General features: G+C 41.2%; 2 protein-coding genes across 2 annotated transcripts; one reads left to right on the plus strand and one right to left on the minus strand.

Moving 5' to 3' along the window:
* Positions 1 to 1,611: 1,611 nt before the first annotated feature.
* Positions 1,612 to 9,592, minus strand: LOC143825206 (vomeronasal type-2 receptor 26-like). Its single transcript, XM_077313230.1, has 6 exons — positions 9,531 to 9,592; positions 8,174 to 8,465; positions 5,553 to 6,398; positions 3,640 to 3,867; positions 2,927 to 3,053; positions 1,612 to 2,513 (listed from the first exon to the last, which is right to left on the minus strand). Exons 1-6 carry the CDS (start codon positions 9,590 to 9,592, stop codon positions 1,612 to 1,614), a joined length of 2,457 nt encoding a protein of 818 aa, XP_077169345.1.
* Positions 9,593 to 11,855: 2,263 nt separating this feature from the next.
* On the plus strand, positions 11,856 to 22,355 carry LOC143826363 (butyrophilin subfamily 3 member A3-like). Its single transcript, XM_077315137.1, has 11 exons — positions 11,856 to 12,095; positions 12,769 to 13,044; positions 13,250 to 13,348; positions 14,126 to 14,152; positions 14,405 to 14,431; positions 16,086 to 16,112; positions 16,580 to 16,606; positions 18,250 to 18,276; positions 18,863 to 18,883; positions 18,986 to 19,012; positions 20,252 to 22,355. The coding sequence occupies exons 1-11, from the start codon at positions 12,014 to 12,016 to the stop codon at positions 20,785 to 20,787; spliced, it is 1,176 nt and encodes a 391-aa protein (XP_077171252.1). The 5' UTR covers positions 11,856 to 12,013; the 3' UTR covers positions 20,788 to 22,355.
* The last annotated feature ends 1,352 nt before the right edge of the window (positions 22,356 to 23,707 follow it).

The following is a 23,707-nucleotide window of genomic DNA, read 5'->3' on the forward strand; positions in this document are numbered from 1 at the left end:
TGATGTTAAAATTGTTGACACAGTTACCAAACTTACCTGTACTCTGCTACCCATCTAACATTTTCTGTAAACCGCCCTGGACGGCAACAAAGGGCAGTATATAAATGCAAAAATAAATAAATAATAAAATAAAACATTGGAATAGATGTCAGTTGCCTTTCAAATGCAATGGTACATTGTCAGCTCCCAAGCAGAAATATAGGCACCAGCCAAGTGTCAATATCCAGGATGTATCTGGACATTCAGATTAGATTCTGTGAGATGGAAGAGGCTGATTTATCCAAAGCAGGGATGCATATCTCTGTGACAATAGTCTCTTCATAGAAGAAGAGTTGGTTCTTGTATGCTGCTTTTCTCTACCCAAAGGAGTCTCAAAGCAGCTTACAGTCGCCTTCCCTTTCTTCTCCCCACAACACACACCCTGTGAAGTGGGTGAGGCTGAGAGAGCCCTGATATCACTGCTCGGTCAGAACAGTTTTATCAGTGCCGAGGTGAGCCCAAGATCACCCAGCTGGCTGCATGTGGGGAAGTGCAGAATCGAACCCAGCATGTCAGATTAGAAGTCTTCACATTGTGATGGTAGCTATTGCTTCTTCTCCCCCAAAGCTATTCCCATTCAATCCTTATTTTCCCTAGATAATTCTTCTGTGTATGGTTTATATACTTTTTGCATGCTTGATTATACTCCTTTAAGTTCTCCTTTATAAAAATAACACCTTTTGCCAGCTGTCCATGGGCCAGTCACAGTTTCTCTCAGAGCTCTCTCAGCCCCACCTACCTCATAGTTGTGGGAAGAGGAAAGGTAGGCAATTATAAAACATTTTGAGACTCCTTTGGATAGAGAAAAGTGGGGTACAAAAACCCTCCTCTTCTTCCTTTTCTTCACTCAAGGAGTGAAGGCAGGGTCCTTTTCTTCTGGTGCATGTGCTTTAATAGGATAATATACCCTTCATAGTCCAAGATAATTTTATTCGAATATCAGAAATATCAGAAAGGTAATGTAGATTTATCTGATACAGAATTAGTTTTAAGCTTATTTATTATGGCAAAAATAATCATAATGACCAATGGGAAGAAATCAGTATCACTATTCACAAGTGATTGGTTTAGCAAAATCTGGACCATAGTTTTATTGGTAAAATGTCCATATGACTAGGGGAGGATTGGCCATAAGCCCTGCTGTTAAAGGGGAGGATTGGCCATAAGGTCCATTAGTTGGAAGGAGGCTTGCAGTGGGAAGAAGCTATTTAGCGTTCATTTTTTATTTTTTATTTCCCCCTTTTGGGATGGCAGGGGGGATCAGAGTAGACCAAGGATGAGACCTGTTTCAGGGCTCCTTTCTGTCCACCTTTGCTGAGGAGGCTTACAAGACAAATACAATGTATAGATCAGTGCAATAAAACTGCATTGAAAATTAGAAACTTCTGTAATTAAAAATGGAAAAAAATACATTCAATGAACACCACAAATACACAAAACTGTTTAATTTTTCCCAGACATTAAAATGACAATCCAGTTGCTTTTATAAGAAAAGCCATCTTGAACAAATGTGGTCTATGGAACATTTTCTTTTTATTACCTCTTTTCACATAATAATACAATGGAAATATTTTAGGATTGTCTCTTTGTTAACTTATCCTTACAGTTCAGTTCAGGCCTTAGCATAATTATGTGGCACTTGGGAGAAAAGATACACACTAACAGGCCTGTACTAGATGCCAAAATGGAGAAGATCTCCACAGCCACCTTATATTTGCCTTTTGTACTCATGTAAGTGGGGATGAAAGACACCCATACACTGCAAAACACCAACATGCTGAAAGTTATGAACCTGGCTTCATTAAAATTGTCTGGCAACTTCCTGACCAGGAAAGCCACAATGAAGTTGACAATAGCTATGACGCCCATGAATCCCACAGCAGAGTAAAACATAATGGCAGACCCTTCATTACATTCTAAGACTATTTCTTGAATCAGAGAGTGGGCATCCACATCAGGAAATGGAGGAGCAATACAGAGCCACACTGTACAAATGCCTGCTTGAATGAAGGAGCAGCAAGAAACTACAGAGACGGCCAGTTTTTTCCCCAGCCACTTCCTTATCTGGCTTCCTGGTTTAGTGGCTAGGAAAGCCAGAGCCACAGTGATGGTTTTGGCCAGCACACAGGAAACAGCCACTGAGAAGATGATGCAAAAAGTTGTTTGTTGCAGGTGACAGGTCACTGTGTGCGGATGGCCAATGAATAGCAAGGAGCAAAGGAAGCAAAGCAGGAGGGAGATGAGCAGGGAGTAGGTGAGATCCCGATTGTTGGCTTTGACAATAGGAGTATTTTGGTGCTTGATGAAGATTGTAAGCACCAAAGCGGAGATCAGTGATAAAAATAGCGCCAAAAAAGCTAAAATGATACCCAAAGGTTCTTCATAGGACAGAAACTGTACGACTTTAGGAAGGCATTTATTGTGATTGTCGTTTGGATACTGATCTTCTGGACATTTGAAGCAGTCGTCCATATCTGAAAAGCAGAACAGGTATTATTTCAGCTTCGCTGAGAATGCCATAGAATCATAGAGTTGGAAGGGTCCATACAGGCCATCTAGTCCAACCCCCTGCTTAATGCAGGATCAGCCCAAAGCATCCTAAAGCAATAACCTCCCCTGTCACATATTTCATTCAGTGAAGTAAATGGATAATTCTCAAAAAGCTATATCTATATATCTAATTCTTAACATTGACAAATCTGTGGATATCTAAATGCAGATACAGGAAAAAACTGAAATCTATTGTACTTGGAGATGACAGAAGAAAGAAAGGAAAAATGAGGATATGGGTTTTGCCAGGAGGAAAGAAAGAGGAAATATTGTGGGGGAAAGCAGGAAGCAACAAGTGGAGTATAAACTTCATAGCCCTTCATGTTATGGCTCCTACCCTTCTTGTCTGAAATCTTCCCTTCTGGACATGGAACACAATCATAACAACAAAATGGCTTCCCTTCCTTCTTTTTTCGGCTGTGACCTGGTTGGCACTTGTCATTACATGCAGCACGTGGCAACACCTACGTAAAAAAAAAAGTGAAGATTTCTCCCCTTCCCAGTTTAATCTCATTAGCTTTTCTATATTTTATCAACATATGTTAATTACCTAATTGATCTGAGAAAGAACTCTGTATTGAAGGAGACATTTCAGCCTTTCAGGAGAAAGATCACCATTTCTTTGTTTGCCTAGGTTCAACTCACGCCAATAGAGTTAAAGACATAGCTAAACCACTAAACTGGGCAAATTTAAATGAATAATGCCGTGATTCACAGAAAAACCAGGCAAGAAGGAAAGTTGTTGACCTTACTGTATCCTTAGTCAATCTTTGGGGGTTCACCACTGATAATATAAACATCTAAAATAGTCCACATTGGGATAATAGTGTCTTTTAAAAGAATTAAAAGCAACAAAACCTGAGTTCATTTATGGTTGTTTCAAAGAAGCAGAGAACATTCCAAATTTTCTCAGTTCTGTCTATCAAGCATTTACAGATGCTCCTATACCATACTCAAGGCTCCTAAAAGACTATAAGTGGCAGTGATGTATACATTATTACTGGAACTCTTTTCTCTTCAGCCCTGTTTCAACTCTCAGTCTGATCCTACCTGGTTAAATGTGCTCTGCCATGAAATAACCTTCTTGTTAAAGGTGACCTCTTTGCCTGATGGAGCCCAGGGATCCATCCTCCCCACTTTCACTCTTGAGAAAGATTGGTTTTGGAAAGTAATCCAGTTGATAATATCAAATCCAGCTGCTAATTCACCGTTTGAGTTGAAAGCCACCTTATCTCCAGCACTATTGTTAAATGAAGTGGTCCGCAGAAATGAGTGGAGCTACAATTAAACAAAGTAAACAAAAACATTATTAGAGGTTATTTGTGGTATGGATTGTCTTTCTTGCACACTCATGTCAAATCAGTTATTTGACAGAAGGAGAAAAATGGACCTATTATGATTATTATTATAAATAACAGATCATCTAGAGTACTTAACATGCAAACTTTTACATTTAAATAAAGACCAGAAATCAAGGTAGGACAAATATTGATCTAGAATCAAACTTAGGTGGCACCGCTGAAACCAAAACTGATGACCTCTGCTCTGTTTCCAAGAGACCTTGTGCTCTGTTTGAATTTTTTTTGTCAAGTGCAATCATTATTACAAAGCTGAAGAAGTTTCACAATGAAACTAGACTAGAGTCTAGTCTTGTTTTGATTATATTAAAGCCTCTGAAGACAAGAACTTATCTTCAATGTTAATTTCTAGTAGGAACACAGGAATTCTTCTGTTAACTGGAGATTCCTTCCAACTGTATGACCCAATATGCATGGCAGCAGCCATGTCGGGCTGCTGTCGGGCATTGCGTCGGGGCAGCATGTCCTGGAGCTTCCCATGTATGCATGGTGGAGGGAATCCCCCAGCATACATGGACTTCCCTGGTGTAGCACATGCATGCGTAAAATGCCAGTGCTTGAAAGTCCAGTATGCTGCCTGGAGGCGGCAGCAACAGAGGAGGGGAGTGTGGGGCACTGCATGGTGGCAGGGAGTGGCATTCTGCTCTCCCACCAAGGTGGGGGTGGAGGGTGCTTGAGCGTGTTCCTGTGGAAGATGGGGACTCTACTTTTAAAACAAAACCAGTGTACATGCACAAGGACAGGTAACCCTGTCTCTCCTAACTTATCCTGCCATGGTTTGCTGTTTGTCTGACTCTGGAAACAGAAAGAGGGGAAAATATTTCTAAAATGCAGTGCAGCATGGTAAGGCACCAAAGGGACCAGCATTTAGGTCTCTGCCAGCACACACTTATATGAATGAGATTTTTCATTGGCTATAGAGCAGCAAAGCTCTATCTTATCTGCCCGATATCTGGCAGCAAGGGTCTGTCAGACGTTGAAAGGACTCACAACCAACTTCTTTGAAATAGAAAGTTTAATTGAGAAGTACTTCATACACTTAGACTAGAGAAGTCAAATCTGCCCGCTTCTCCTTATCAATACATTTCTCCCGCCCAAAACTTGAAAGTTCCCAAGGGAGGGGAGCAAGAGAGAGGAGCCAGATACAATTAAAAACAGTGTTACATTCACATGTCCTTGGCTGTCTACAGTGGTAGATAAGGTGTTATGGTTAGCAGAAGCTGGCCCAGCCGAGAGGCCTCATGGAAAAATACATTCAGAGATAATGGCTACAAACACATAGTTCCACTTTTAATGAGCAAGCATGATATAGGACCTGGAGCTCCCAGGCACCGAGCAATCTAACTGTCATGGAGAAACTCAGGCTAATTTATGGCAGGGTTTTTCTAATCCTGACAGGGTCTTTTGGTTGAGGCAGACATTTTCTGAGAATTTTACCCAGTTCAATGGTGGGGAGACAGCCACAGTTGGAAACATACCTCCCATTGAAGAGCATGGAAATGACTCGTGAACATAATTTTTAAGAACATAACTCATATAACAAATTAAAACCGTAAAAGGATATGGGGGTGTGTCTTTTCTTTATGCGGTGACGTGAACCCTTACCTGCCAAAGCTGCAGTTGTGAGGGACTAAATCTTTCTTTGTTTACTCTTGCCCTGTGTTTGTGGCCCACTATGTACATGGCATTTAAGGCACAAGCTATCATGTGGACAGCATTGTAAATGCTATAGCTTCTGCCAGTCATCCTCATTTCGAAAACGGGCTTCGGAAGGCGCTCCAGCTTCTCTTTCCCCGAACAGTTTTCTCTGTCTTCGTCATCTGTATTCGAACCCGGGAACGAACAGCCGAATGCCTGCTCCCAAAAGACCCTGATGAAGCCATCTCCTTTTGGATCATCGGGATCTAATATTCGAAGGAAATTTTGGAACGCCAACAGTTCAGTGGATTGAATGGCGAAGGATAAGGAGCCATTCAAGACCAGTGCATCCAGACCTTCTTGATACGTGTTTGATGTGAATTCCCATTCTGCCGTCAGAATCCATACCTTATTCATGGCTGTCACCGCCATACTTGAAAGTTTTGCCAAATTCATGAATGCAAACAGAGCAAACATGGTTTGAGTATGGCCACTGAGAACAATAACATTGGACAGGTCTAAAGAAAGGGTCACGCTCTCCGTGTACTCCATTAAGTATAGAGGATCTAACAAGGATACCATGGTTGGTAGCCTTTCAGTGAAAGCGGTACAGATGCCATTCTCAGAAAACATGGTAATCAGAGTTTGCATGAAATTTGTCCCTTTGTCATCATCCATTGCCACAATTCCGACCCAAATCCACTGGAAATGAAGAAGGAGCTGAACAATTCCTCTGTATTGATAATCTTCACTCGGGACCATTTGGTGCAAGAATGGGAAGTGTTTTTTCTCATTGACAAAGCAGTAAGCAACCTAAATAAAAGCAAACAAATTCTTCAAACTAGGGCAGAGACTACAAATCTTTTACATGATCCAAGCACTTGCTGAAACAAGATTTCTTTGAGGTAAAACTCATTGTGAATCCTAGCGTATAATAATTGGCACTTACTCAAGATATGTCCATACCGGTCTTCTTGATCAGATAGATTTATATATGTGCTACAAAAGCTGTACAATGATAAAGCATTCCTCCCCCTTTTGGGATTCGTGTTGTTTGGGTCTCTATTTATGTTCTGGTAGATTGGTGAGAGGCTGGACATGGCAACTGGACCCTGAAGAGCGATTGTGTGTAAACAGTAAGGCTTAAAAACAAAGAGCACAGAGACCTAGCTGATCAGGATAGGGCTGCTTCATCATGTATCCCCCCTTTCTGTGTTCATTCCCCACAGCCAGAAAATACAAATGGGGGTGTGTTTTGCCTGCCTGATCTCAAAAAGATCATGAACACTTAAGGGAACATTTTATTTTAACTTAGGCAAAGTAGCTTTGTGGTCCTGCGGTAACACAGACTGCACCATTAAAAGAATACTCAAGCAGAAAATGGAGAAGGGAGGGTGGGTGTGAGGGCAGACAAAATGTTGAAGGGACGGTTGTGCGTTTCTCTCTCCACACAGGCTTGTGCCTGGTTTACTCCCTGTTGTGAAGCATGATAAGAAATGGCAAATCCAGTTTTGGTGATTTTCCTCATCTTGAGACAAATCCGGCCAAAACTCGAGCCAGCCCCTGGACAAGAGAGGCAAATCACATGTCAAAACTGTGAACCTATAATGCCCTATGACTTACTTGTGGAATCTCATAGAGGCCTAAGAGGTTGGTAACATGGAGGGAGGTTTCAGAGTTGAGTGCTGCAATGATGGACACTAGATTCTTCTGAATATCACAGTTGAAACTGGGAATGGGTCTATCCCAGGTAGACAGAAGACTCAGGGTGCTGATGTCATGGGAAGTGGAGATTACCCCTGCTGCCATACGAGCGCCAGCCCAGCCTTTTCCCCTTGTGCAGAAAAGGTCTCAAGCTAGCTATTCTTGCTTTGATATAAACATTCAATATTAATTTTAAAGAAATAAGCATAGAACTAGTTAAGCATTAGTTTTTTATAGACAGATACTCTTAGGGTTGCCTCCTTCATGCTATCAACGATTAAATTAAGGAAACAATTTGCACATGTCAATTCTTAAAGAAGATATGTTTGTATTTTATTTCCCTTATGGCTAAGCCTACTCTGTACCTTTAGAATTGTACTCTTACTTCAGAACTTTTATTGCATTTGATTGTTGTCTTAACTCGTCTTTCGTATGGCGTTAAGGCTTGGAGCTATAACACTTAATAAATTACCACTACTAGTTCAGTAGAATATTTCGGTCTTCCATTTTACACATAAGTAGCATCTGCTTTGCCACATCTGGACAAGAATGCCGCAAGAGAATGAAACATTGGTCTCATTCAGCAGAGCACTTTTATACTGGTGGCAGGATATCAGAAGACAGAAACATCGCAGAAATGCTTTGCACATTGGGTTATATAGTTTACAATTGACATTCCACTCCAGTGAGAGAGTTCTTAAAATTGCTTTTCCAGGATGGATATTGTCTGTTAAAATAAGGAAGAGTTATCTGTTTAATACCAATCACATGTCTCTCATTCACTTACCTAGTCAATAGAAAAGCCCAACTTTTGCAAAAAGAGAGAGAGAGAGAGATGCAAATCACATGTCAAAACGGCAAACCTATCAAGCTCTATGACTTACTTGTGGAATCTTATAGAGGCCTAAGAGGTTGGTAACATGAACGGAGGTTTCAGAGTCGAGTGCTGCAATGATGGACACTAGATTCTTCTGAATATCACAGTTGAAATTGGGAATGGGTCTATCCCAGGTGGACAGAAGACTCAGGGTGTTTTGATAAGTCATTTTTGCATCAAAGTAATTGCCATAGATGTGGAACCCCAAAGTTGCATTGGGTATAATCTTGGGGTTTTCCTTGATCTCAGTCACAGCAAACACCAAAGCAAGGACATGCTGGTAGTTCTTTGGAACTGCACTAAAACATGAGTGACATGATTTATACGTTGGTTACCCTCATTACTCTTCTAAGCATTAGCCACAGTGTGTGTGAATATTCAAGCAACGCATACCTTGATCATCATAAAGTTAAGAAACTTCTTAATGATGGAAATTGACAAACAACTCTTTGCACTGCTAAATTTTGTGCTGTTGACATTAAATGTCATGGTATATATGTAGGACAGAAAGTTTCCTCCTCGATTTAACTGAATCATAGAATCATAGAATCATTGAGTTGGAAGGGGCCATACAGGCCATCTAGTCCAACCCCCTGCTCAACACAGGATTAGCCCTAAATGCTACAATGACTTGATATTTAGCCAATGCTGCTTCAACAATGCGTTCTAATCATGACACATTTTATATTTGTGATCTTAAACATCTTTTTATCTTAAATGTTTCTCTTTTGGTATCCATCAAATATTCTAATGGTGTATTTAAACTTGGGTCTGAATGGCCGTAAATAAAATTTGACTTTGACTATCTTTATCATCTAAATGATACATCAAAATGATATCATCAAAATGATAATGACAAAGGAAACATTCAATGTAACATAGAGCAAAAAATGACATGCAGTTAGTTCTTTGGTACTGCACTAAAACGAGAGTGACATGATTTATAAGTTAGCTCCCCTCATCACACTTCTAAGTATTAGCCATGGGATGTGCAAATATTCAAGCCACATGTATTTTTATCATGATTAGGAGCAAAGTATGAATACTTTCAAAATAATAAAGATAAAGGAAAGATTGAATGTAACGCAGTACAAAGGGAGACATTTTCCTGGGAACAGCATCCTTGATTAAATTAGGTAATTTTCCTTGGAAGGAAAAATGTGGAATGAAAGTTTTCCGTTTTTTAAAATGTTTTGCTATTTTAACGAATCCCCTGAATTCTGCTCCAAACATATCATGTGAAGACAGAATACAGTGTCTTTGTTAAGAACATGGATCATACGTTACTATCATTAACATTGTCTTCATCTTATTTTGACTCAGAGACCATAAGAGACACTTCAGACTAAGGTGCAATTACATACTGATCCACTGTTGCAAATGATGCTTTCATGCAGTGTCCTTCCTGTTTGGGGGTTGCTTTCATGATCTCCTTAATTCTCAGTCATAGATGCTTTCTTTAGTAAAATGAGACTGGCTAAGATCACTGTCAAATTCTGAAGCCCTCCCCCCCAATAACTGCCAGCTTCTTCTTTATAATTGACAACTGAATTTGAAATAGACTAGGGTGGGCTCAGAGGTAAGGCTCACTTGATTCCATGGGTCTTAATCTCAACAAGCCATTGTTAAGTTCTAATATTATTTCTTTTTAGATCGGCTGTTTCCTGGCATGCAAACCTACAATTAGAGTTCAATAATCATACACATCTAGCACGTTGCATCTTGTGCAAACCATATCCTTACGTGATTGGTTTGAGTTTATGTTTTTCACTGAAGGTTATAGAGTCAGGAAGGAGGAAAACTTGAGAAACAATCCCACCAATAACAAAGTCTCCTTGCTGATAATATTCGCGGAGGATGTGTGGAAGCTCACTCGGGTTGCACGTTAGCTGATCTGCTTTGCACAGAGCAAGAGGTAGCAGAAGTAATAAAGTGGTCGCAACATGGCCAACCATCTTGAGAAAACAAACTAAGACACGTATGAGGGAGGGCTGCCAGTCTGGTCCTTAACCCCAGAGCTGACCATTGCAAGGGCATTTTGTACATACATTCAGACTTATTTACTCAATTATATTCATTGCCTCTAAAAATCCCGGTGACTTTGGGGAGAAAGATGATGAATAACAATTCCTGAGATAATTGCAGGTCCATAATTTCTTCTACAGGGTATTATGGTGTTTTCCCGTCATGTTTTGTTGAACTGTGCATAGTTTTTCTTTGGATTCATTGCTAGTGGTGGACAGATGGCTAGTGATGGACAGATTTTCATGGCTCAGATTCATTTACGGCCTGGTGTTTATCCAGCCAATATGTTGAGCAACTAGAAAAAAAAAATCCATCCAAGTGGGTAGCCATGTTGGTCTGAAGTGGCACACTAAAATTTAAGTCCAATGCCACCTTTAAGACCAACAAAGATTTATTCAAGGTGTGAGCTTTCGTGTGCATGCACACTTGTTACAGCATAGTCCAGCCAGCAGATTAAGAAAATAGATTTAGATGCTAAATAATGAGGATTACAAATTACATTTGTTTTCATATTTGAGCTAGTCCTGAGATTTCAACGATGAAAAATTCTAAGCTACTTGGTGTCTCTTTTGTCTTTCAAATTGCTCCGTAGGTACAACTAGATACTAGATATAGTTTGGGATTTTAAGAAGACTTAATTTGCTGGATAGATCTGAAGTAGCACAGCAAAAATTGAGTCCAATAGCACCTTTTAAGACCAACAAGATTTATTCAAGGTGTGAGCTTTTGAGTGCATGCATTCTTCCTAAGGCTAAACGAAACAATGATCATAAGCGTACACGTATAAGGCAAAAGTAAATTAACGGCAAATTAGTAAACTGTATCATAATATCTAAATCAAGCCATGTTATGCCATATGATAATTCTTTGTTAAAATAGCTATTCAGTCCTTTTGAGTTCAGTTGTAGTTCACAAAAACATTGGAGAAATAAAACGGTCCATGTTGGCAATTAATAGCAGACATTTTCCCAGTTGTGGAAAGAAATAATTAAAAGAGACTAGTTGCTTGCCCCCATCCATCTCCACCCAAGCATGGAAGCATCCCCACAAGAGACTAGCTGTGCCGGCAAGTTATCCAATCCTGAGACCAGAGAGTTAGATTCGAAATTACGTTACATAGTACTAACATCACATTACAGTCACATTGGCCCAAATAAAATAAAATAAAAAGAAGAGGGGATTGTAAGAAATATATATAAGGGTTGAATGAGGTCACATGCATAGTGAGTTAAAAAGCCTATGTCCTTGTTGAGACCAGGGTATGCTATTGTTTTGAGTGTTGTAATAACTTGCATTTCTGCAATCCCCCTTTCTAATCTGTTCTTGAAGTTCCTTTGCAATAAAACAGCTACTTTCAGGTCCCTTATTGAATGTCCTGGAAGACTGAATGTCCTGGAAGGTTGAAGGGAACAATTTCGAATCTAACTCTCTGGTCTCAGGACAAGGTATCATCTCAGCATGGCTTGTAAGGATACTATTGGACTCAATTTAAATTTGCTGAAGTTCTTGCTGGATCCTAGAAGACAGTTGGCTTATACAGAGCATGTTCATTTTACGACTTCTTTCTTCACCACTTCATTTTCAGTTCACAGTTAATCAGTAACTGATTCCATGCTGTAAAATACAAAGTGAGACCAAAACTAATATTTCACTAGTAATGTTCAAAGGTTGTAGCTAAGAGACAAGAACAGCTCAGGCCAGATAGTGAATTTTAGGCTCGGGTCCGTGAAACACCAATACTTTGGGGAAAAGAGAAAACTCATAAATTGGGCCTACATGTTTCTGAATATTCAGCACTGATCCACAGATTCTTCTTTGCTGCATGGCTATATTCTCCTCATGGAAGACCCAGTCCCTATGGAACTATTTCCTGCCATTCCTGTTTGTGATTCATTCGACTCTGGGTAAGTTGGGTTTGTGTGATTTTTAAAACTAGGGTAAGAAGATTTAATCAATACAATAGCAAATTAAATATTTAGCTGATCCAGTGTGAAGGCTCACGTAATTAAAAAGGGCTGTGAATTAAGGGCACATACCCCTAATGGCTTTTGTCCACACAGGTTCTATGATACTCATTATGGACTTTTAATGGATTATTGGGAACCCCCTTCGCCCTTTGTCACCATGGAAAAGCTGGTTGGATCAAGCTCATTTTATTTCAATTTCTCTTTCCTTTTGACTTCCCTAATCTTTAACCTTCTTCTTCTTCTTCTTCTTCTTCTTCTTCTTCTTCTTCTTCTTCTTCTTCTTCTTCTTCTTCTTCTTCTTCTTCTTCTTCTTCGTCTTCTCCTTCTCCTTCTCCTTCTCCTTCTCCTTCTCCTTCTCCTTCTCCTTCTCCTTCTCCTTCTCCTCCTCTCTCTCTCTCTCTCTCTCTCTCTCAAATGCTGGTAGACATGATCTACTGTGGGTTGCAGTCCAACAGATGAAGGACAATACTGTATATAAAGCTAAATTAAGCAATATAGCACAATTTGTGAACTCCGTCTCTGAGGCTTGCATGTTTCCTGGCACATATGTTTTGTACTAAGCTTTCCTAGTGTCTCTGGTTTACATGAAGCCTACTTCCTGCGTCCCTAGGTAACAGCAGAAGTCCTTTGATTGTGCTGGACCAATATGAAGGCGCTGGAATCAGACTTGTCTGTACATCTGAGATGTTGTTTCCTGATCTCCAGCTGCTTTGGGTGGATGGCAAAGGACAGGAACTTCTGGGGGCTCCAGCCACAGCTACTCCAGACAACACCAACCTTGCAAGTTCTGTTCTTCTACTGCCAGGCTCTGGGAATTCCACGTCCTGCAGAATTGTTAGCAAATCCACCAAGGCATCAGCAGGATCAACTTCGGTTGCCATTGCAGGTGAGTGTGAAATGGCATTGAGTAGAAATGGAAGATAACTGTGCAGAATGTGCATCATGAACAATACAAAACATTCATTTCAGAGGGTAGCTGTTTTGGTCTGGAGTAGAACAGCTAGCTTTGAGCCCAGTAGCTCCTTAGAGACTAAAGTGATTTTTGGGGGGAGTATAGAAATTTTATCATTGTGACTTCGATCTCTTTCCAGATATCTTCTTTCCATCCAACTCCCGTTGGATGGTGGCCACTTTTGTGACTGTGGTACTTGGCATTGTTGTGATCACTGCTGTATATTTCACACTGAGAAGTAAGTATTCACTGTCCTAGAATACGTAGACACAGGTATTAGATGCGTATGGGTACATTTTTATCGCCATAAAAATGTGTTATGTTCAAAATGCAATATATCTAGTATGTCTATAGATACATTACGAAGCTATACAAATTGTACTCCAGAGCTGGTAGTGCAGGAAAATGTGGATGAAGAAGTTATATCAGCACTGTTTTCATGGCTCCTTCTGCACACATTGGATAATGCACTTTAGAAGTAGATTTTCTTGTTTTGCACAGGTAAATCCAACTACAAAAAAAACATTGAAAGGGTGGAATGAGTACATATTCCATTCTATGTGGAACTGAATGTATATTTCGTTCTACGAGTGTATGTTTCAACATGTGTGGAATGAGTGCATGCTCTGTTCTGTGATAATCTAAAAGTGCTGCTTTCCTTTGCACAATACTTCTTTTGGTGTACATCTAAAAAGTAGCATCCAGCCAGCTTTTCCACCCAATCTCACCCAATTCCCCTCTTTATTACCACCCCTATCTAACTTGGCTTTTCTCCATACTATTCCCATAATCCCATGCATTTCCTTTTTTGCAGTCAAAGAGGACACTGATGCCCATATTGGCAGAAAAAAAACTGAAAAACAATAGAGATCCAAGATAGGCTACAATGCTCTGCCATCTACACATGTGCACATTTGCTGTTGTAGAATACATGGAAAGGACTTCAAACTTTCCCCAGTACTGCATGAAAATCATAAGTAGTGCATTAACTATTCTGTTCTTAATATCATTTCAGAAAACCATCACAAGCTAGCTCTATCAGGTTGGTTGCTGCATTGATTTCTGTTGTGATATATGGGGAGAAGCAACGAGGGAAGTTGAAAAGCTAGGGTGGTTGGAAAGAGCCAGGTGGCATTGCTGTAAGAGGACTAAGAGGATGACAATTGCCCAAGCCCTGTATATGATGAGAATCTTATAAAGTTTCAATGTTGTTTGCTGCAGAAGTTAATATAATTTTAACCACTGGATATTTCAACATGGATTATAGTCCTAATACATATTTCCATATACACAGATAATGAACAGAAAGCGATGGAAGAAGGTAAGTGTAGGTGTTTATTTTTCTAGTATCAAAACTGTATATATATAAATCTGAGACCATTTCTGCACAGAATAATGAGACCTAGACATATACTGCAGTATTTCTACATAGGCAGTATACAAAAGCATAGGCCAATTACATAACATCAAGAATTAAAATGTTTCTTTCTGTGCAGGTGAAAGTAAAGGAAAGATGTAGTGTCAGATGCACTGAAATCCCCCAAGTGTGTGTGTGTGGGGGAAAGCCAGAAGTAACAGTAAAGGTAAAGGTAAAGGTATCCCCTGTGCAAGCACCGGGTCATGTCTGACCCTTGGGGTGACGCCCTCTAGCGTTTTCATGGCAGACTCAATACAGGGTGGTTGGCCAGTGCCTTCCCCAGTCATTACCGTTTACCCCCCAGCAAGCTGGGTACTCATTTTACCGACCTCGGAAGGATGGAAGGCTGAGTCAACCTTGAGCCGGCTGCTGGGATTGAACTCCCAGCCTCATGGGCAAAGCTTTCAGACGGCTGCCTTACCACTCTGCGCCACAAGAGGCTCATAAAATCTAAAGTAACAGTAGAAATGTTTAATTGTCATATCAATACATTAGTAGATTAGTCAGCTTTCCCTCCAGTTCTGTCTGGTAATTTATGAACTTGGAGGTACAGATAGACATTTAAACTCTAAGAAAATGAGGTTGGACACCCACACAGGGCTTCTTAAATGATTACTGAGAGAACAGACAAAATTTTCATAGGACTGAAGTTTAGATAGGACCCCAGTCTGTTTCCATATAGGGTGGAATAACCAATAAGGCTACAAGAAAAAGTCCTGGGGGTATTTTGCATTACCGAAAAGTCGCAAAAAGACTGCTAAAAACAACATCTTATTTCTTAACTATGCATCTGTGAGTGGTTTCACTATGCAAAACCCATTGTGTCATTTTTGGTTATGCATTGGAAATGCTGTCCGGTGTGCCTTCAGCATGTTAACACCGAGGCTTCTGAAACTTGCTTTTCACAGACTTTTCCCATGTTACAGCGCCGAGGACACTCCTTTTGTGATGTGTAAATTTCAGTGTGTTTTTGGTCTCCTCCCCTTTTCTGCTCACAGTCCTGCATCTACCAAAGGGAGCTCGAGCACTCTGCCTTTGTCAGCGATCACATGAACATGCCATTTGCCCTGGCAACTGAGCTGTATTGCTATGTAAATTAGTAGGAATTACCCTATGATATTTGTGGCAGTGAAACACTCCTGAAACTACAAAACTCTACCTTTGATCAGTGACCATGGGGGGGGGGGAGAGTTTGAGGCACTTGCTGCTGATTTCTGATTTCTCCAGTGTCAGTTATCATGTGAACATGTAGTTTGATTCAGTCTTCTATTTCCCATAACAGTTCTCTTTGCCCATAACCACTCACTTCAGATTGATTTTCCCCAGAAAGCAGTTTTAGCTTGATTTCCACAGATCAAGGATCTCTGTCTTAAACATAATGGCTTGAAGTGCTAATTGCTGGCTTTATTTGCAGTCTGAGCTGTAATTCTGGGAGATTCCCAGGTCCCACATGGAGACTGGCATCACTAGATGACACAAAGGTTACCTTCCTAATAACGTTGTTTTGTGTGGTCTCTTTCTAACAATATTCAAATAATGTAATTTTTCTGTCTTTCAGAAATAGCATGCCTTAAAGTTAACCTGGGTAAGACTGCCTTTTTGTTCATCCAATCGGCTCAGATTGTAGTCCGATCTGCCTGGGACTGCACTCTCATAGATAATTTATTCGGTATAATTTGAAAGTTGAAAAATAACTTCCTCAGATGTTCTTGCAAAAATATACCATATTAGCTGTTTTAGTCAAAGTTCCTCCACTGTTTGGTTTTGTACAAAGCATAAAAAGAAAAATTGAGAACAGAAAATCCCTCCCAAAAAGTCATTGGTTGGTGATACCCCACATATTGATATTTTTAGAAGCAGAAATTGTGACGATTTTCTAAGTCTAGGTCGCTCTGTAGGTCTAGCAACTTAAACTCCAGCTTAATTCGGCTTAAATACATTCAGTTAAATTCAGCTTCATTCATATAAAGGATATTTCTTTGTGTGCTTTAATAAACATTGTATTCAACAAACCATGTTGGGACTGACTCTACCATTTGCTTCCTCTTTCAGAAAAAGAAAAAATTGAAACTCAGGAAGGTAATTCCAAGGTCAAGTTAAATATGTCAACAAATCTTTACAGTCCTGCTTAGGGTGTAGGGATGGGCATGAACCAGGAAAATTTGGTTTGTTTCAGTTTGTTGTTCATGAGCCTAGAACTGCCACAAACTTTTAGGAGCCAAGCAAACTGTCTAATGAGGTTCATGATGTAGCAGAATCCCCCCTGGCATGCTAGGGACACTAAACCCACAGGAACTCTCCAGATGACTACATCTGCCCTCCATGTTTGGTCAGAATTGGATCTATGGGGCTTGAGTTATGCTCCTACTGGTGGTGCCCCTCCAGGTAATTATTTTCTGAAGAAATGACAGGCTCAGGAGGTTCAGGAGTGTGTAGAATGGACCCAGGGAAAGTGATAGACATCAGACTTGCCTGTTATCTCCACTTGACACTCCTCTTCACATTCTCCAAGTTATATGCAGATTGCACTTCGGGGACCTGAGTTATGGCGCCTCAAAGAAGATTCCCTAGCCCTAGGAAACTGCTTTTGGGGAAAATACCATGGTTTATGGTTTGTAAATTGAAGTTAGTGGCAAGACACCATGAATTGTCCATAAGCTTTCAAGTAGTTTTGGTGGTTCATGGTGGTCCATGAATTGATATATTTCTAAACAGACTCTCATCCCTCTATCAAAATGTTTACCAAACTTCAAAGCAATGGATTCCCAACACATTTTGAAAGCAAGAGGTTCCCTGTTGCTTGCAGGGGGTATATTTTATACACTCTTGAACTTGCACCTGACATTCTCCAGAAGTCAGATGGCAAGGTCAGGTTCATGTTTGGGCTCCTTTGACTAATACATGCAATGGTAATAGCTGTTTACAAGACATCAGAGCTTCTCAAGTGGCACCTGGGTTGTCTCCCAGCGTTCTGATGGTCCAGATGCTGCTGCAACCACTGCTGCTATCTCTGGATGCCAATGGTAGTTCCTGAGCAAAGGAACTCTCACCAGACTCCACAGTGCTGGTCCAGCACATGAATATTAAGTGCACTTTCTGGGCCTGGCTTCTGTGTCCGACACAACTGTTTGAAGAGCCTCTATAACATCTAAAACTCGGTCCTCTTGTTCAGCTGCTGCCGTGATAAAACTTAATCCATTAAGCACTGGGTGAAAGAAAGAAACCCTGACCATCCAATACCCAATTAATTTCAGAGAGAAATCTTGGTAGTACTCTGATCCAATGCAAGGTTACATTAGGAAACTCTAGTCCCAATAGCAATCCACCCCCCAACCCCCAATTGAAAACATGTCTGGAATTTTAGAATATAGAATGTGTCTGGTTGCTTTAGGGGCTTGGCCTAAATATGGAAACGGGATCTGAATACATGTCTCTTCCAAAATTTACAATGCTTAGTATTTTAAGTATTCCAAATAATCAAAAATAAATAAATATTTATTTATTTATTTATACTCTGATTTATATGCCGCCGCTTTCAAAGACTCGCGGTGGTTTACAATAGAATGGTAAAACGAGAAACCCTTAAAACCCCCACACATTAAAGTACATTAATATACACTAGAAGGGAAAAGAAAAGGCCCATACTGTCTCTATTTTTGTGTGTGTGTACAATTCTTTTTTCTAAATGTTTAATTGAATTTTATCACTTTGTTCATTTGCAGCCTTGAAGAAACTGCAAGATGATTGTGGTAAGATGGTGATTTTTGAGAGAACATCCAGCAATTCCCTCTCTTGCAGGAGCATGATAGGTTGTTTTGGAGGACATTAATTCATGGTGTTGCCATAAGCAGAAAGCAATTTGACAGCATTAAACACACACACATATTCAACGCTTTTTATTTCTCTACGAGCTGCAAAGCCCGTTCATAAGAATGGGCTTTGGAAGGGCCCCCCCAGGCCCCTCCCTGGGGCCCGCCAAGCACTGTCGCAGAGGCGGTGAAAGCGTTTGCCGGGTCCTAGCTCTGCCGTGGCTGGTTCCGTGGGGCACAGCAAGCACTCTTGCCACTTCTGTGAGGCGGTGAGAGCGCTTTGCAGGTCACAGGAAAGGGAATCTTCCCCCCCCTGCAAGTGGGCAAGGAGGGAGGATGGGAGGTGGAGAGGGAGGGCCAATTCCATCTCAGACAGGGAGGACAGTCTCCACCCCAAGGCCTGTTTCACAAATATATAAGAGGAACAATGGATAAAGATACGTAGCCATTCATACTTGGTCGCGATAGCACCAGTGTTTTGCCAGAAGATTTGTGTATAATAAATTGGCAATTTCCTTCATTTCAGAGAAAACCATGGCAGAATTGGGTAAGCCACAGAGCCTTTTTTGAAATCATGCAAGATCAGTTGTTTCAAAATATGCTGTTAAGCATGGCAAATGTCATTGCAGCCTGTTGTTTTCCATTGCAGAATTCAGAAGGGCAGCTTCCCATGCAGGTATGGTAACATATAAATACAACACACCCCTAGGAACTCTCACTCTTTAGATTTGCATCCCAGCCCACTGCTTTATAAACACTCTGGCAGGTGCTTGATGCATCTGTTGCTGTGAACGCATCTGTTCACCCATTGTAAAGTAGCCCATCTAATTGAGTCAAGTGAGAAAGAAGAGTTGATTTTTATACTCCGCTTTTCACTGTCCGAAGGAGTCTCAAAGCGGCTTACAATCACCTTCCTTTCCTCTCCCCACAACAGACACCTAGTGAGGTAGGTGGGGCTGAGAGCTTTGGCAGAACTGTTCTGTTAGTAATGGACTGTGACTGGCCCAAGGTCACCTGGCTGGCTGCATGTGGAGGAGGAGTGGGGAATCAAACCCAGCTTGCTAGATTAGAAGCTGCCACTCTTAACCACTACACTTAGCTGGCTCTGGATAACTCTGATTTAAAAAAAAAACTGTGATGGGGTAACTTCTTATGCTCCTCAGATATTTCAAACTGCTGGGTCAGAGGGCTTGGTTTTTCCAAGTGGCTAATGGCAGAACAGTAATTTAGTCATGTGTCTCCTAGACCCTAGCATGATACTTTTAACAACTATACAAAGTTGTCACATCCAACGTTTCTGAGGATTTAATTTCCATACTGCAGTCATCTCTCTGGTCCATTTGTGGTCCAGGATAAATGAATTCTTGAAATCATTCGATGTGGGGAGCTTGGTCTGTTTAGCCTAGGGAGGAGACGACTGAGAGGGGATCTGATAACCATCTTCAAGTATTTAAAAGGCTGCTATATGGAGGATGGAGCAAAATTGTTCCCTCTTGCCCTGGAGAGACGGACCGGACCCAATGGGATTAAATTAATTCAAAAGAAATTCCATCTAAACATCTGGAAGAAGTTCCTGACAGTTAGGGTGGTTTCTCAGTGGAACAGGCTTCCTCGGGAGGTGGTAGGTTCTCCATCTTTGGAGATTTCTAAACAGAGGCTGGACAGCCATCTGACAGAGAGGCTGATTCTGTGAAGGTTCAAGGGGGTGGCAGGTTACAGGGGATGAGCGAGAGGGCTGTGAGTGTCCTGCATAGTGCAGGGGGTTGGACTAGATGACCCATGAGGTCCCTTCCAACTCTATGATTCTGTGATTCTTCCCCAGCTACTATTCCCCTTGTTATTTCTTTTTAAATTTTTTTTGAAGTTTAATGTCCTCTTTTCTATCAATGACATCATTGCTTTTTTCTCTTTCTAGTCCATATCACTTTCGATCCTCAGTGCACGCATCCCAAACTCACCACCAAAGGAAAAAACCAAATTCAACTGAATCCTTCGTACTTCAGAGAGAAGGCCCTCAAAGGGTCTTTGATTGCAGTGGCACACGAAGGGTTTTCTTCAGGGCAGTTGTACTGGGAGGTGGAAGTGGGAGACAAAACTTTTTGGGAGCTCGGGGTACTTTCGGAGACGGTAAGGAACAGACTAATAAGTGAGAGGCTGGAAAAGCCATTGGAGGAAGGGTATGTAAGTATGCAGTGGTTCCAAAGTCAATATCACTGCATTGGAGGAAATAGCCTAACTGATAGTCAGAATGAACCATGCACAGTTGTTGGTGTTTTTCTGAACCTGGATGAAGCTACGCTCTCCTTTTACAATGTTCAGTCAATGTGTTCTATTAGGTCAATCCCTGTAGAGTTCTTGGAGAAAATGTATCCGTTCTTCAATCCTGGTAGAGAAGAGAGCTTCCTTGGTGTCCGCCCAGTGACCTCCCCTCCATGTTTAGCTTCCCTTTAAGAGGTGACAGGATACTGGTCTTATTCCATGCCACTGAGACTTCTGGGTGGGTCAGTTTACACATGTGCACACATCACTCGATTTCTTTCTCTACACTTGACGACTTCAAGTTGATTGCGTGCGCTCTTCACCGGAAGGCAGGGCATTGGAAGTGGTGAAGATAATTTATTTGAAGTTCATTTTTATTTTATTTATTTAGATTTGGGTTTTTATACCGCCTCTCACAACAGACCATCTCGTGGTGATTTACACTATGCTATAGTGTAGATAGAGCCTCTTGTGGCGCAGAGTGGTAAGGCAGCCGTCTGAAAGCTTTGCCCATGAGGCTGGGAGTTCAATCCCAGCAGCCGGCTCAAGGTTGACTCAGCCTTCCATCCTTCCGAGGTCGGTAAAATGAGTACCCAGCTTGCTGGGGGGTAAATGGTAATGACTGGGGAAGGCACTGGCAAACCACCCCGTATTGAGTCTGCCAAGAAAACGCTAGAGGGCGTCACCCCAAGGGTCAGACATGACTCGGTGCTTGCACAGGGGATACCTTTACCTTTACCTTTATAGTGTAGATTTCTAGATTTACTATAAAACCAATGAAACTACAACATGAAAGCCCATAAAATCCCTTAACAATACAGAGAGACGTGGAAAATAGATGACGGCATGATAACTCCTTAACCTCTAAAAAACAATAACTGTTCCAGCCAAGGGCCTGAATAGATGACCTTGTGAATCCTATTGATCGAGGGGGCGGATTGTTAAAATAGGGCGGGATCCACAGATTGATAGCTCCAGTAACCACCCTGGCCTCAACCAAACGCCTGGCAGAAGAGCTCCATCTTACAAGCCCTGTGGAGCCTGACAAACTCCATCAGGACCCTCAGATCTTCCAGGAGCTCATTATACCAGGTTGGGGCCAGGGCTGAAAAGGCCCTGGCCCTGGTTGAGGCCAGGTAAAATTATTTAGCAATAAAATAGTGGATTTCATATGGTTTGTTTGCCCAGGCAAGTCAACACTTGAAACTGGAGCCAGTAATCAAGTATGTGAAGCAGCTCAACTAGATGAGCCAGGTATCCTAGAAACAGAAGCTGAACAAAAGATAACATTAGTTGGGTTATACAATACAGCAGAAGACAAAGAAAGTCAATGAGTAATGAATAGGAGGATCTGGTGCTATTCCCAGAAGACATTTTTAAAATTTTGTATTGGATTCCAGAGATACGCTATCACAAGTCATGCATAGGTCTGAAAAGATGTTCAGCACCTGAGTGTCAGCTGGAATGAGCAGTGTGCACCATAGGATCAAAAACACGGGGAGAAAATATTTTTGAAGCATTTATGTTTATGGCCACAGCACAGATCTGTTGAAATGCAAAGATTTCCAGCTATCTCTGCAAGCATTATGTGAAACGAAATGACAAGACTCTCTGTGTACAGTGCATATTTGTGGCTCATGTATTTATTCTGTTCCATATCCTGGCTGGTGTTCTTTATGTCTTGTCATAGGGATTCATTCAAATGAGCACGGACCTCTAGATTCTGTGCAAATTCAAAAGCAATAAATATATAGATATTTTGGGCTTTGTTCCTGTCTCCTTTTGCTTTCTTTCATCAGTTGATACTTCTGCAGAACTTAGTTCAGATAGTACAAACGGAGAGAATCCAAAATTCTATTCTGAACATTTAAAAACTGAAGCTGGGGGCTAATCACAAAAAAAAAATGGTTTTCTGAGACTTGGACCTCCATTTACTATTTTCCCCTTCATTGATGTTTACTGATCTGGTCTTGACAACAGGAACTGCCATCTGCCTGCTACCAGCCTTACCGTAGATGGTCAGGAAGATGGACCCAAGAAATGTGTCAATGTGAATCAGACCCTCTTTTCAATTTCAGCAAGACAGACATGTTAAATGTTCCTTCATCTTGCTAACTGAATGGCTTGCCGGGTAAATGGCCTCTTCAGCCATGGTCAGGATTCTTGAGCATCTGAAGATTTCCACTTTACTGTTGTAACGCAGATGTTACTCGCTGTTGGCCCAATGCTGAGACAAGTGATACAGGAATAAGGGTTTCATACAGTGGATTTCCTTTGGTTACTGCTACTGGATAATAGATATCCAGTGATAGAGCGTTCAAAGACGTTTGGGTGCAGAATCTGAGTTTCGTTATTGATTTCAGTGAACTAATCAAACATGTCCCTGGGCGTTGACCTCAAAATACACATATCATGCAGGGAAGGAGATTCGCTTAGTCCTTGAGATGATTGCTTGCATGTTTGCAATGGCCTTTGGCTACATCTAATAAATTTAACTGACTGACTGTAAAAGTTAATCACTGAGAAGGAGCAACAGTTATGAAGTAAGGTGTTTAAGTTTGACTTTGTCCTGGCTCCACTCTTTCTCTGTATAAGGTGGTGACTGGAGGCCTCCTGGGCTTACAACTGATCTCAAGGTGACAGATATCAGGTGGCCAATCTGGGAGGTGAACCCTATGGCATTATAACCCACTGAAGCCCACCTCCTCCCCAAATTCCACCCTCTTTAGGCTCCCCAAACCTCTAGGCATTTCCCAACCCAGAGCAGGCAGTTCTATCTATGTGCTCTACAGTCAGATATTAACCCAAGGCTCAATCGCCAGTTTGGTGGGGGAGGAGATTACTTTGAGATCATGTCTCAGGGTGGGCAGGGTCACCGTCAGTTGGATAATTTCTCCACCAATACTTGGGGTATGATCTTGACATTGTCACAGGAATGAACACTTGTTGTCCTTCAAACCTATTCATAAACAAACATGCTTGTCATCAGCCTTCCTCCAAACTTATATCATCATAAATATAGGGCCATGAAAACAAAGAAGGGGAAAAGTAGGATAGATAAAGACATTTGCTTCATCCCATATTTACAAACTTTTCCCAAGGAACATCAAGG

This window comes from Paroedura picta, chromosome 16, assembly GCF_049243985.1.
Source record: "Paroedura picta isolate Pp20150507F chromosome 16, Ppicta_v3.0, whole genome shotgun sequence".
Lineage (NCBI taxonomy): Eukaryota > Metazoa > Chordata > Lepidosauria > Squamata > Gekkonidae > Paroedura > Paroedura picta.

Coding starts and splice junctions, on each gene's coding strand:
- LOC143826363 (XM_077315137.1), top strand. CDS start 12,014: ATGGCTATATTCTCCTCATGGAAGACCCAGTCCCTATGGAACTATTTC. Junction 14,153..14,404: donor TCACAAGCTAGCTCTATCAG/GTTGGTTGCTGC, acceptor CCATATACACAG/ATAATGAACAGAAAGCGATG. Junction 19,013..20,251: donor AAGGGCAGCTTCCCATGCAG/GTATGGTAACAT, acceptor TTCTCTTTCTAG/TCCATATCACTTTCGATCCT.
- LOC143825206 (XM_077313230.1), bottom strand. CDS start 9,592: ATGAAAGCAACCCCCAAACAGGAAGGACACTGCATGAAAGCATCATTT. Junction 3,868..5,552: donor CACAACTGCAGCTTTGGCAG/GTAAGGGTTCAC, acceptor GTTTAATTGTAG/CTCCACTCATTTCTGCGGAC. Junction 2,514..2,926: donor GAAGATTTCAGACAAGAAGG/GTAGGAGCCATA, acceptor TCTGCTTTTCAG/ATATGGACGACTGCTTCAAA.